The sequence below is a fragment of the Colobus angolensis genome, unplaced genomic scaffold (assembly GCF_000951035.1).
Source record: "Colobus angolensis palliatus isolate OR3802 unplaced genomic scaffold, Cang.pa_1.0 Scaffold43, whole genome shotgun sequence".
Lineage (NCBI taxonomy): Eukaryota > Metazoa > Chordata > Mammalia > Primates > Cercopithecidae > Colobus > Colobus angolensis.
Window position 1 is genome coordinate 2259742 of NW_012117710.1, and position 14182 is coordinate 2273923.

At 60.9% G+C, this 14182-nt stretch overlaps 1 protein-coding gene across 4 annotated transcripts in view; it reads right to left on the reverse strand.

Moving 5' to 3' along the window:
* The window catches only part of MAD1L1 (MAD1 mitotic arrest deficient-like 1 (yeast)), a 416346-nt gene that overhangs the window by 130165 nt on the left and 271999 nt on the right, over positions 1–14182 (reverse strand). For all 4 annotated transcript variants that reach the window (XM_011956957.1, XM_011956959.1, XM_011956961.1 and 1 more), the window contains one exon: positions 13308–13398. In XM_011956957.1, the coding sequence (XP_011812347.1) occupies positions 13308–13398 (91 nt within the window). The remainder of the gene's footprint in view (positions 1–13307; positions 13399–14182) is intronic.

Consider the following 14182-nt stretch of genomic DNA (forward strand, 5'->3'; position numbering starts at 1 on the left):
GGAGACGCTCGGAACGGGCCACGGGACTCCCTTCCCGGGAGACGCTCGGAACGGGCCACGGGACTCCCTTCCCGGGAGACGCTCGGAACGGGCCATGGGACTCCCTTCCCGGGAGATGCTCGGAACGGGCCACGGGACTCCCTTCCCAGGAGACGCTCGGAACAGACGGACCCACAGAGGCAGGCAGTAGCCGACTGGTAGCTGAGGGTTTGGGGCACAGACGACAGCAGGGTGATGGATAACTAGAGGGTTCGGGCCTCCTTGAGAGGTGATCAAAACGTCCTGTGACGAAGGGTGACAGTGGCTGCACTAGCCATGGACATAAAAGCCACTGAACTGCCCCCTTCGAAGGGACGAGTGACGTGGAATGTGCATGGCATTTCAATAGCGCTGTTAGAAATGGCAGCCGGGCGGGAGTGAGAAACAGCAGGAAGCACAGACGCAGCCACGGGAAACCAGCCTTTTCCTTTGCATGTGCGGTGATTTCAACTTCAAGAGCAGCTCTCTAGGGGGAGGGCAAGGGCTGAGAGGGGCTGCCTGGAGGGAGCTCCCGGGTGAAGGAGAAACTCTGGGGCTCTGTAAGGAAATGTCCTTACTTTTGTTCTGCTTGGGCTGGGGAATGTGAGGCTGAAGGGGGTCCCTGTCCCCAAGACCCTCCTCCTCCACAGCCAGAAGAGCCTCCAGGTCACCGTGGCCTGACCACCAGCCCCCACCCCGTCGGCCCTGTCCCACTCCTGCCAGCTGGGCCCGGACACCAAGTGCAGTGACCACAGTCTGCAGGACCAGGTGATGTCAGGGTGCGCCCACAGGGCCCTGCCTTGGTGGCTTCTGGGAGCCTGCAGGCCACCTCCACATCTGACGGGGACAAAGTGCCCATGAGTCAGGCAGCTGACAGGCAGGAGACTGGCTGGCCCGGCTTCTGTGGCTTGGCACCCCCTGCAAGTGCACAGTGCGGTGGCCACCAAGAGAATCGGAAGCAGAGGGAGACAGGCATGGGCAGCCCCTCACCTGGGCCGTCAGCCACTGGGAGCAGACAGTGGACACCTGAGACCCTCCAGATAGATGGGGGCTGCAAGGGGCCAGGCCTCTGCCTCTCCCTGCAGAGCAGGGAAGCAGCACGGTGCCTCGGTGCCTGCTCAGCAGAGGCCCAAAAGAGGCCGGCTGCCAAGGGTGACTGCTGTTGCCGGCAGGATACCCCCATCAGCCTAAACACTCATCTCAGTAGGCGTCCTCCCCGCCAGAAAGGCCAGCTCCGTGGTGACAGGGACTGCTTTCCACCACCGCACCGCCAGTACCAAGGACTGTCCCGGCACAGGCTCCATGTGGAAGATGTATCTGTTGAATGAATGGATGATGATGACTAACCCTTACTAAACTAGGATGTGCTCCTGTGGGCTTAAAACCAGGTCGCTAGAGTGGTTAAAGTAATGCACGAAGTAAGAGCCAGCAGGTCCCGGGAAATGGCTTGGAACCCTTCTCCAAGTTGTGGGGAGGCCCCCTCTCACTTCCTGGGTCACAGCTGCACCCCAAGAGCAGTGGAGGGTATGGGAGAGGAGCTGCTGCTGGGCCCACCCTGGAGATGAAGGGAAGGAGGGTGAGGGTAGCGGCCATCTGCAGATGCCATGGGGTGCCAGGCCCGGCCGGTGCTCTGCGAGCCCTGTTTCATTAATCTGCTGCTTTCTGGAGAACACAGTCACGCAGCACTCACGTGACCCCTCGGAGGTGTGTGGAAGGTGGTGGCGCTGGGCCGCAGACCGGGGTTAGGGCTCTGCATGGCGTGGCTGTGGCTGGGGGCACCAAGGGGCTCAAAGCGTGGCTTGAGAAGTCTGGAGGAGGGGAAGAGGGGCCACCAGGGCAGGAGGTAGTCCAGGGGGCATCCCAGATGGGGCACAGACCAGTGCAGCCTCAAGATCCTCCTACACAAAGACCCAAGCACTTCCCACCATGGACATACCAAGCCTCCAGCCCAGAGAAAGGGCCAGCGGGTTCTGCACTGGGGCCAGGAGGCAGCGGATATGGGGTGGGTGAAGATGTGGGGTGGGCTCTGCAGCCCGGGAGGCAAGATCACTCCCTCCCAGGCCCCATCTGTCCATCTGCTCAGGGCCACCCCTGCCCTCTGTGTATTCTGGCAGGACACCTCCTGCTCACAGAACCCACTGCCAGCTGCCAGCCCAGGAGGTCTGTGTGAGGCTCCAGGCATGGGGAGAAGCCCCTCCAGTGCTGCCCCCAGCCCCATGCACCCCACCCGCCTAGGTAGGGCGCTGAGCACTGTGCGTGCCAGCAAGCAGGAGCACCGTCGGGGGCTGGCACCACTCAACTCAAGCAGATGGGAGATCGAGCAACCTTGCTGGAATCGGCTGTTAGATGACAGCTTCCAGGAAGAAAGGGGAAAAATGGCTATAATCTTCTGCTAAAATTTGTTGCCTTGTTTGATTCACAGCTGAGAAAACTGTTGAGACGCTGACGAGAATCTCAAAAGGAAAAGTTTGGAGCCTTCCTTGGATGCGATGGTGCAATCATCCACTCAACAAAAATCTTCCACTTGCAGAGCGAGCAGGCGCTCTGGTGCCGTTAACCAGCACAGTGAAACAGAAGAGCCGGCTGGTGGGTGCGGCAGGAGAATGCTGGGACAGGCAGGGCAGATCCCCGGTTACTTGCAGGCCTACTGTCTCTCCAAGCTCCCCTCCAGGCTGGGCCTAGGGTTCTGGAGATGACAGGGCCCCACCTACAGACACAGCCGTCTTGGAGGGGTCTGCACGGGGAGAGACAAGGCCCAGAGAGGGTGCAGGTGCTCCAGGGCTGCCTTGCAAGCCCACACCTGTGCCCCCAGGAGGCCTCGGCCTTGACTGCCTGTTTCCCTCTGTCTTTAGGGGACTGTCTGCAGCCCAAGTCCTGGAGGAAGAGGCTGGGTGGTGGCTGGCGTTGGCTCAATCTCTGTTCCCACTATGAGTTCTGTCCCTAACTTGCCGGCAGGTCTCCATCCTCTCTGGGCCTCGGTTTCCCACCTGTGAGGGTGAGTGTGGTGAGTTTCACCTTAAGGACCTTCCTTCCGGCCGAAATGCTCATAAGACCCGGAGCAGTGGGCAGGAAAGCCAGGAGCCCACGCCCTGGTGCGTGCAGGGGCCGGGCACCATGGGCCCTTGGCTGCCCTGGGCAAAGGAAGTGGTTTCTGAGGGGCCCTGCCCTCAAGGTCCCTGCCAGGGAGGAAGCTGCCTCCAGCAAGGCCCAGGACACACTTGGGGAGGGAGGCGCCTGTCGCCCTGTGCCTGACGCGCATGCCGAGAGCAGAGAAAGCGCTGGAAGGAAGCAGCGACAACAGGGGAATGGAAAACACAGTCAAATAACTGCCAGTCCTCATGCATATTTATAGATCGCCCGGCCTCAAAACTCAATCAATACCTCTCCTGACTGAAGGAAATGGCTCGGGGAGGAGAGTGAGGCAGCTTGGGCTGTGCCTGCTGGGCCGGGGCAGGGCAGAGCCAGAGGCCCGGCCTTCCCATCTCCTGCCTGTGGCCTTGCCTGCCACTCACGGCTGGGTTGTGGGACCTGCCTCTGCAACAAGCCCAGGTGAGGATCGCACCTCCCAGCCCTGCCCTCCACAGCGGCCTGACCTTGGGCAACTTGAGCAGGGCCAGCAGGAGGGCTGAGGGGCTGGACGCGCCCGTACACGCCTGTCGCTTAGGGGCCTGTGGGGCCGTGTCCCACCTCTTCCGGGAAAGTGGCTCCCGAACAGGCAGAGGCACACGGAAGGGAGAGGGCAGACTGGAGCAGAGGGAGAAACTGAGGCCTGAGGACAGAGGCCACGCTGCTGCTCGTGACCAGTGCCCACGAGCAGTGGGAGGATGGGGGTAGGACAGGACCCTGGGAGCTGCCTTTCTGCAGAGCTGAACGCTCCACCATGGGGAGTGGGTGTCCCGGGCCTCGTCTGCAGCAGCTGCAGGGGGGAGAGGGAGTGGCCCAGGGTCACACAGCGGAGCCCCCGGAGGCCCCTCCAGCACATGCCCCACAGCCAGGCTTCACCAGGAATGGAAACTCTCCACAGCCAAGGAGTCCACAGCAAAGCCAGCCTGCGAGTGAGCCCACAACAGCTGCGCCGTGGGCCCCAGCGAACACCACCCACAACCCCCTCCACCCCCCATGGCTGCGTGCTGCACAGCCTCCGTTCAGGGCCCTGCCCAGAGGCTAAGCGAGGGAGGGCCTGAGGGAGGGGCCACAGCTTTCCTCAGCGGGACACCCCCTGTGAACCAGCACATCTGCCGAATCAGTGGAGCCAGAACACTGGCACCCAGGAGACAGCGCTGAGGCCACCACACAGCTCTGGGGCTGGCCTTCCTGGCCCAAGACCCTGCAGGGCCAGGGGAGGAGGAAGCTGGGAGGGGTCATGCCTGTCCTGGTTCCAGCAAGGGTCAGGGACTCCTTCCATGACACCCCTGATAACAGCCTCTGATTGCGTGGCAGGGAAGGGGCGGGTGGCCTGCAGTGGCCAGGGAGGATGGCACGTGATAGTCTCCACTGGTCAGCGGGGCGGGGACAGCACCCTTCCTAATCTGGCCAGGGATGAGACCAGATCACCCTGGGCTAAACTCCTGGCCTCCAGGGGCTGTGCCTGTGGTGAGGAGGAGATGGTCCTGACGGCAGCCAGCAAGGCTAACATCTGCCCCCACCTGCCTGGAGCAGTCCCTGAACAGAGACGAGACGCACAGCTCCAGAGAGAGACCCAGGCCGGACACCTGTACGACACAGGAGGGGCTGGGCCCGACACACACACGGGATCCAGAATGAAGGACAGACAGCTGCCGCCCCAGGACGCCATGCGGGGCTTCCCTGGACCTGCCAGCAAGGGACCAGCCCGGCCGGGGCAACGCGCCTGGGCCCTGCTTCTTGAGGCTCCAGGGCGGCTCTCCTAAGAGGAATCCGGGGCACAGCCCCTGGAGCTGGCACTCTGCGGTCCAGAGCATGTGCAAACACACTAGCTTACTCTCTGAGCCTTGACTGGCTGTCTGTAGAGTGGTGACTACGGTGACCTACCAACTCCATAGAAAGGTCAGGCGGGTTAACGGACGTGCACATGGTCTCAGGCTGAAAGGAGCTCTGCCAGGCACGCGAGCATCGCCCAGGGGGACCCACGGGATGAAACCAGAGACGTGGCTCTCCTCCCTCCGCCACATGCACCCGGCTCTGGGTCCCTCGAACTCCAACCCTGTCTGAGGACCCAAGTCCTTCCCAAGACGTCCCTGAGAACCGAGGGGCATCTGGCAAACCAGGCCACGGGCAGGCTCCAGGTGCAAACCCAGTTCCTCATGAGAGAAGCAAAGTGCCTCCCCTTCCCCAGAGTCCTGCCGAGTGGGGGCAGCAGGGAGGGGCCTCCAGGAGAGCCGCAGCCACTTTCCACCTCCCCTCAAGCCCCACAGGCACCAGCAGGGCCCTGTGCTTCCCTTCTCTGAAAAGCTGTTCTCATCCGTTCCCCTGCAGATACACCCGGGAACCAAAAGGACATCGGTCCCTTGGATGCAGTGCCTACAGCAGCAGCTGCTTGGGGACACCTCCATTGTGCCATGTCCAAGAACTGCGGGGACTGGCACTCCATGCAGGGCACTTGCAGACAGGGCCATGGCCCTTGCTTCCCAGAGGAGGCCCCGGAGAAGCTGCAGGCATGCTCAGGGATATCAGCTTTGGGTGAGCCTGGACCCCCCAGATTCCACCTCTGAGTTTGGTTTTCTACCCCAAGTGCAAGACCAAGTGGCAGCAGCAGGGACAGGCTGGAGGAGATCGAGGTGCTCAGCGGTGGGTCCCTGGGCACGTCTCTACCTAGGGGGACAGCGGAGACCACTGGGCAATCTCTACACACAGGACAAGGGCTTGCAGGCCAGGTGCCTATGCCCATGCCTGCCCAGGCAGCAGACACAGGGGTCTGGCAGAGTCCGAGTTGGGTCCCAGTTCCATCAGCCACAACTGTGTGACTCTGGGCCAGTCCCCAGAACCCCGACCTCAGTCTCACATCACCCAGAGGCGAGGATGGTCACCATGTGATAGGGAAGCGAGAGCTCGGGCACACTCACTCACACCATCCGTCTATCCGTCCGTCCACCGGCGGCTCTGCCACCCTCCTGCACGTCCCACACCACCTCGAGGCCCGCACGCCCTCATTAAAGCTCCCCTGACCTCGGGCCTCATCAGCAGATGAAGGACTCTCGGCACAGCCAATTACCCGGTGCTGGTAATCACCCGCTGACTTCCACCCGAGTCCTTCAGAAGGTGATCTGCTGAGAGCAGCTTGTAAACAATTTGGAGGGAAGAGATAAAAACCCCAATTGCCAGGAAGGGTTGGACAACAGTGACCTAGGCTGAGGCCTGGCTCTGAGCCCTACACCTGACCCTGCACAGGAGCCCCTCCATGTCCACCTCCAGCTGCAGCTCTCACCTCCACCCCTGCACCCAGGTCCTTCGCCACCCTCTGCTGCCCCTGTGAGCGGCTGCAGGCCACAGGAGGAGGGTGCTCCAGTGGGGCCCTTGGCAAAACTCAGCATGGGGGGAGCAGCACACGTGGGCAAGGGGGGATGAGCAGGGAGAGCCCAGTGAGCACCGCGGTGGGGGGGGTCCTGGCTCCACCACCCATGCTCCTCATTCAGCTCATAGCCCATCGCCTGCCCCATCTGCAGACCAGCCATCTCCCCGAGCTCCCGCCACGGCAGTGTGGTCAGTGCACAGGGCACTCGCGGGCCACCCACCCTGGGCACGAAGCCCATCCTTCCTGGGAGGAGGAGGAGGGGGAAGCGGTGGTGTCCTGGTCCCGCTGCAACCACAGGTCCTCCTCCTCCTTCCAAGACACGTGGGCTTCACCCAGGAGACTGCTCCCCCTGGCCTGCCAAGGGAGTGAACTGGGTCCCTGCCAGACTGGCGGATGAGCAGGAGTCCTGGGCAGTCTCTGCTATCCCAATCTCCCCACTACAGAGCACAAACAACAGCCGGTGCCTAAACCACCCTGCCTGAGACTCGGCCAGAGCTGGCAGGAGGCCTCAAGGGCTCAGGCAGCAGGTGCAGGACCAGCTGGTGGATGAAGGGCCTGAGGAGGGCAGGAGTGACCGAAGGACCGAGGCCGTGTGAGGGCAGCGTCGGAGTAGCCACTCGGAGCGCTCTACTCCTCCCATCTGGGGTGTGGCTCACTCCTAACAAGCTGCCTGTTGGGTCTCACTGTGGTGAAATGCACGTGACAGGAAGCTGACTGCCATCACCATTCTAAGTGCACAGCTCCCTGGCATTCAGCACACTCCCAGCGCTGTGCGGCCACCACCACAGTCCATCTCCAGAGCCTCCTCAGCTCTCCAGACTAAAGCCCACATCATCAACACTTTCCACGCCCCTGCCCCAGCCCCGCCCCCGGCACCAGCCTCTCCACCTCCTGTCTCTCTGGATCTGATGACTCGAGGGGCCTCATGCAGGCGGAGTCACATGGCCTGTGTCCTTCTGGGACTGGCCGGTTTCACCCAGCCCAGCGTCCACAGGTCCATCCGTGCTGCGGCAGGTGTCGGGACGCCCCTCCTTCTCCAGGCTGCTGGGTACTCCGCTGTATGGAAGGACCACACTGTGTCCATCCACGCGTCTGTCCACAGACGCTGGGTGAGATCACCTCTGGGCTACCGTGAGCGAGGCTGCTGTGAACGCGGGTGCCCGTATCCACGAGTCCCTGCTTTTGGTTCTTCTGGGGAGGTATACAGCAGTGGACTTGCTGGTCTGTGTGGTGAAACAAAGCCACTTTTCCATCAGTGACGTGGACATGGACATGGCCAAGCCCCCATTGGAGACATTTCTTGTAGAATCTTGTGCTAAGTCTGCAAACTCCCATGACAGGAATTACGTAAGTGACCACACTTTCCTTTCTCCTTAGGTTGCCAGGAAGCTCAGATTAAAACAGAAGTCCAACTTCATGGCCAACTTCAGCCCTCGTGGCTAGAACATTCCTGGTTTCTCACACATGGCATCGGCTGCCGGGAATCCGTGGAGCAGCGAGATCTCGCAGAAAGGAAATGAGCGTGGTCACAGGACACACTCGGACGCTGCTCCGAGGACTGTGGCTGACAGCCTCCCTGGCAGCCCGGTCCGGTGTGGGTGCTTCTCCTGTCCTTCCCTGAGCATGGGAGGAAACCAGGAGCCCTTGGTCCCCACCAGGACCTAACGTGGGTCCCTGGGGCCCTGTGCCAATGACCTGCTTCCTCTCACGGACGGGAAGCACTTCATCCACCTGAACCATCAGCTCACTATATGACTCCCGCAGAACATGGACCCAGGAACATCAGGGCTGTGGCTGCTTGGCCCCTGCTGTGCCCTGGCTTACAGCACCGCCTGGCACAGAGGAGGTGCGTGAAGGCAGCTCACGCACAGAGGGCTGGGCTTGAGGGCACGGAGTCCCACAGGCCCCACAGAGCTGCCCTCTCATGATCCTGCCTCCCAGGAAAAGTTCAACTCTCTTGCCTCACACAGGAGGCCCTCAGGGCTCAGAGAGGAGCACTTCCCAAGGCCGCCACGTTAACACTAGGCCCGTCTTCCCGGTCCAGAAGCCACACTCTTTCCAGCACGGTAGAAGTTGCAGGAGAAAGAGCCGAACACAGAACAAAGGTCCCACGGATGAGCCACACGCATCACTAGGAGGAGCCCAGCAAGCGGGAGAGGCTAGACCTGAGGAGACTGGCTCAGAGCACCTGTTGGGAGGCCCCAGGACAGCAACAGGGACGCCACCCCAGCCCACCACACCTGAGCACGGACGCCGGCACAAAGGGGGCAGCTGTGGCTCCAGGAGGGGACGCAGCCCTCTCCCAGGGCAGCTGCAGGGTTGGGGGCTTCAGAATTCCAGGGGCCTGGGGGCCACAGGGATGGCATCTCAGGGAGGGGGTGAGAAGGGGTGACGGGTCCGCCCCGTCCTGGTCCCAGGGACACTGACCAGGGATGTGAGGGACTGCACCGCCTGCCTGCTGGTGCATACAGAACGGTCTCTGTGCCTCCAGCCTCTGTGCACCGGGAACCCGGCACTCTTCTACCCACGCCTTCCCAAAACAGATGCACTGATTTTAAACGTCGCGGGGCTCCTGACTGGTCTCTTTCCTGAGCAGCACATGGGGCACTGAGATTAGCCCCAGCCACAGACCCCACCCAGGCCCCCGCCAGGGAGGAGTAGGCAGGTGAGGCGGGGAGGGAGCCGCCCTGGGGGGCTGCACCAGCCCTGACCACCAACCTGCCCAAACAAGCACCGTGATGAGGCCACACTGAGGAACGGCTGGAGCACGGGCTTCAGAACCCAAAGATGAATTCTACTTAATTACACGCACACGGAGGCATTTAGAGGAAGTGTGCAGATGTCTGCAATTTACTTAAAGCGCGTCAGAAGAATGAAGCGGCGCGGCGGCTGGGCGAGGGATAAGGCGCTGTCAGGAGGCCCCACGGCGGGGCGTCCACGGTGGAGCTCTGGTGGTGGGTGAACAGCGGTTCGCTGCAGACTTCTCTCAGCGTCACAATGAATCTTTAAATGTTCAGAATCAAATGCTGAAAAAACCCAACAGGGCTGAGTCTGAATGCTGCTCTCATCACTATTGGGTGACACGGGGGCCCCATGGGGCATGGGTGCTGGCCCACGCTGCACAGAAGCCGGTGGCTGTCGGGTGGGACTGTCAGGTGGAGATGCGCCCACCCAGCCAGAAGGTTGGTGTCCTGCCCAGTGCGGCCTCCACTGGACGTGCCCCTCGCTACCCAGGGCGGCCTGTGAGCCCCCACCAGCCTCACCATGTGTCCCGCCCCAGCTCGGTGCCCTCCATCCGGGGATGTGGCCCGTCAGAACCACAGATGTGGAAAACGCGCACGTGTCTCAGAGGTGAGGACGACGGTATTATGATGGATAACAGAAATGGCCGCCATGCAGGCCTGGTTCACCAGGTATGTGCAGGGCCCTCCAGGAGCCATCACCTGAGATCTCCAGAGACAGCCTGCAGGAAAGGCCCGTGCCCTTCACATCCTGGGGAGCACGCCGAGGCCAGGCCGCAGCCGGTGGGAGGCAGAGCCTTGGCCCACCCCAGGCTGTGGGGTCCAAGCCAGCAAGGCCCAGTGTCCCCACCATGAGGTGGGACATCAGAGGGCAGCCGGGAGCCAGAAGAGGACAAAGCGCTGGGGCCCCAGCTCCTTGGTTCTAGGCCGGTGGAAAAGCACACAGCACACTCAGGGGGTGGGGACAGGAGTGGGGTGGGAGGCTCTGGCTGCAGGTGGGGTGAGGGACTGTGCTGCCCACCTGACCCGACTCCTGCAGCTGCACCAATCGCCACAGGGTCCCTCTGCCGCCAGATCTGGAGTTCCATGGGGTCTGCCCGATTTCTGTCTTCACCTGAGAACACTGCAACACGTTCAAGCCTCATTCTGCCTCCCCAACATGGAGCGTCTGAGCTCCTCCTTCATATGCAGGCTCCCTGGGGGCCTCACTTTCCCCATCTCTAGAGGGGGCGCCAGCAGCCCGGCCAGCCACCGTCGGTGGGCGCCCAAGCTCTCCCACCCCCACCACTGGATGGGAGGCCCCGCCGCCCACGAGGCCTCACCCACCCACTTCCAGCCCCTTCAGTGACACAAGGGAGCACACAGTTGGCCCTAATGAGTGTGTGGACAGCTCTGGGCTCGTAGGTAGACCCAGAAAGGCCAGTGCCCAGTGCCACAGCAGTGCCCAATGACAGCCCTACCAGCCCCGGTTTCCTGGCCCCAGCACCGCGGGAGGGCAGCGGCACTCGCGCCCAGCTCTAAGGGGTAACTGGAATTCTCTTTCCTCGCCAACCAGCTGTGAACTAATTACAAAAAGTTTTAACTAGTCAAGCCCCTCTCCAAGCATATGTTCCCAATTAAGTCAGACTGCAGCTGATTTTAATCAATCTTCCTTGAAGCGGCCCGACTTGAGGCTTCCAGAGGGAGTGGGAGCAGGGAGAGGGGAGGGCATCGCACAGGGGGTACGGGGGCGGCAGTCAGCTCCTGGGGCCTCGCTCTGTTGCCCAGGCTGGAGTGCAGTGGCGCGATCTTGGCTCACTGCAATCTGCCTCGAACTACAGGTGCCCACCACCACGCCCAGCTAATTTTTGCATTTTTAGTAGAGGCAGGGTTTCACCATGTTGGCTAGGCTGGCCTTGAACTCCTGACCTCAGCTGATCCACCCACCTCGGCCTCCCAAAGTGCTGGGATTACAGGTGTGAGCCACCGCACCCGGCCAAAAGAGAGACTTTCAATGGTCTTGCAAGACCGGGTGTCAGGTGGGCAGGCACACCCAGCATGGTCACAAGCCACTTATCCCCTAGTGCACAGGCCCCTCCCCCGGTTCCTCACAGGCTGAGCACTATGGCGGGGGCGGGGGTCACAGTCTTCCTGGACATCGCCTATTGGTTGTTGGGCAGGGGCTGTAGGTTTTTTTTTTTTTTTTTTTTTTTTTTTAGGGTTGTCTTGTTGCATTTTGTTGCAGCCCACAATGCAATGCAATCCTAGTCAGCTCAGGGTCTCTTCAGGTATTTGACTTACAATCTAAGTGGCTGGGCAGGCCGATAAGAACAGACAAAACGAACTATTTTGCAGACTAGTAAACTTTCATCTTAGACTAAACTTCTTTGGTTTGGATGAGGGCAAGTAAGGTGGGTGTGGGGGATGGGGGGAAGGGGAGGCCGACAAACAGGCATCGGTGATCCAAGCAGGGGCCTGGTACATTCTGTTTCTTCCGTAGTTTGCTGACCTAAGCCGGTTCAAGGCACTTTATCTTGGAAATGGATCCCTATTTACATTATTTCCTTCAGTTGCACAGCCCTGGGTGTCCAGAGCCAGGGGCAGCCTAAGCCACCACAGGGCCTGTGAGGCCTCACCTTCCCCAGGGCCACCCTGGACACCCCCAACTAAGGTTGAAATTGTAGGTGGTGTCAGAGGTGGCAGCAGCTGGAGGGCTGGCTAGAAGTTCCCAACACTCCACAGGCCAAACCCCAGTGGCCTCCCCACCTCACTGCTCTGCACTTATTTCTCCCACGCTATCCAGACACAGTCATCCCTGTTGCCCTGACCCAGGAGGAACAGCTCCTGAATCCTGGGCTAGGCTTGAGGTCACATCACGGCATAAACATCTGCTTCACCAGGCCCAGTCCTGTCCTCTCCCCAAATGGCCACGCTGGCCACACTGTGGCACCCATGCTCTGGGTGGCCAACACCACACCTCAGTTCTGAGCAGCTGCAGGACATGCCGGGGGGCAGAGCCCCCACCCCTCCAAGGCCCTGGCAGAGCTCAGGGGAGGGTCACAGGTGACACTGCCAGCCCCATTCCTCATGCCAACCCTGTGGTGTGTGACAGCCCTTGGCATCTCCCACAGAGGAGTGCTCCACTAGTGAGCTCCCGAGCACACATTGTTTCTGCACGAGACGAGGACGGTGGCCAGGCCCCGCCAGGTGTTCGCCAGGTGCTGGCACAGCACTCACCCACACCCCTCGCCTCGTTCACGCCTCAACCAGCTCCAAGGGCTGGCCGCTGAGGGTGCCCTGGGGAAAGGGCTGGAAGCGGGAGCAGGAAAGCCATAAGTGGTGCCTGCGGAGATGCCTGACCCCCCATCAGCAGGCAACGTGGGCATCAAGGAGCAAGGTTCAGGCTCTGCTCGGCCCAACACCCAGAAAGATGTTCAGTAGCTCTGACGCGAAGCCTCTGGTGGGTGGGCAGCAGCTCCGTAACCCCTCCCTGGACACCATGGCCCAATTAAAACAAGATGACAGGTCCTAGGCTGAGGACAGGCCAGCGCGGCTCGGAGCCGCTCGTCACCACAGATGTCACTCCTCCCATCGCCAGGAACTGGTCATAAAAAATAGATTTGATCTGCCTCTAATAGGTGCCAAGATAAAATCAATGGCCTGTCCAAAAACCCAGTAACCTCCAACCTGAGGGCTTCCTGCCACGCAGCAACTCAGACAGGAGGATGAAAACCAAAGAGAGAGAACAATTAAGAGAACACAAACAGCAGTCCAGCCTCGCCACGGCAGACCCCGGGTGGGCAGAGTGCAAACCCGCCCAGAGCCCACTCCACCGATACCAGGCGTGTGGGTGGCGCAGGGCGGAGAGGACCCCGGGGGCGGCCAGTGCAGGCCTCACAGCGGCACGGCCTCCCCGCCAGGCAAGGCGGTGCACATGGGAGGAAGGAGAGCCCAGAGAGTTCAGACAGACGAGCCGGAAAACAGGTGTTCTGTGGCGGCAGGAACCACGGACATTCACGCTGCACAGAGAAATGCGAGGCCCCAGGCAGTGCCGCCCCCAGAGGCTGCCCCGCCCTCACCTGCAGCACGCGCCGCTCCAGCTGTGCCTCCAGCATCCTCTTTTCCTCCTCCAGCCGACTCCGCTCGCCCTCCAGCTCCTCGACCTTCAACCTGCAAAGACAGCACGACGGTGACCAGGCGTCCGTGGCCAGCCATGCTGGGGAAGTCCTGTCCTCTGGGTGACAAGGAAGCGAAAGGTTAGGCGATCCAGCTATACAGCTTCATTTTTAAATACATGTCTGTGAAGCTCTCCGAGTCCAGCGATAACATCGAGGGAAAACTGGAAAGGGACACAAGTACAGGATGGGGGATGCCGTCCGTGGCGGCCCCCGCTCAGCTGGGGGAGCCTGTGCGGAGAAAGTCTCCGTCCACCACACCTTGGCTGGAAGCACAGAGGGAACCAGCCCGAGGCAGGACGCCTGGGAGTCAGTGTGTCCGTCAGCCACTCTCAGAGGGTGATGTCACGGTGGAGTGCAGGGGACACTGAGGGACAGGAAAGCGACCTCAGGACATCTTCAGAAATGAGGAAAAGACAGGAAAGGACTTCGACTGTGGGGTGTAGAAGGAGCTGATGACGGGGGACCACAGAGGCACAATTCAGATGAGAAACAAAAGCAGGCTTCGGGGTGACCACGGTGAGTTCCCTTCTCCGCAGTGGGAAAAGAATGCAAAACAAACCTTCATGGCCGCAACCGGAATGGGGCCAGTTGTAGTTCACTGTAAGAAGCTGTCTAGTTTTGTCTTCATTTCCAGATCTAATATTTTGAATGAAAAACATATTCATGTGGTTTAAAAATCAAAAAGTCTGTCGAGGCCCATAGTGATGGAAAGATTACTCAGCACCGCACAGGGCCAGGAGTGAGGACAGGAGTGAGGACAGGAGCGAGGACAGGAG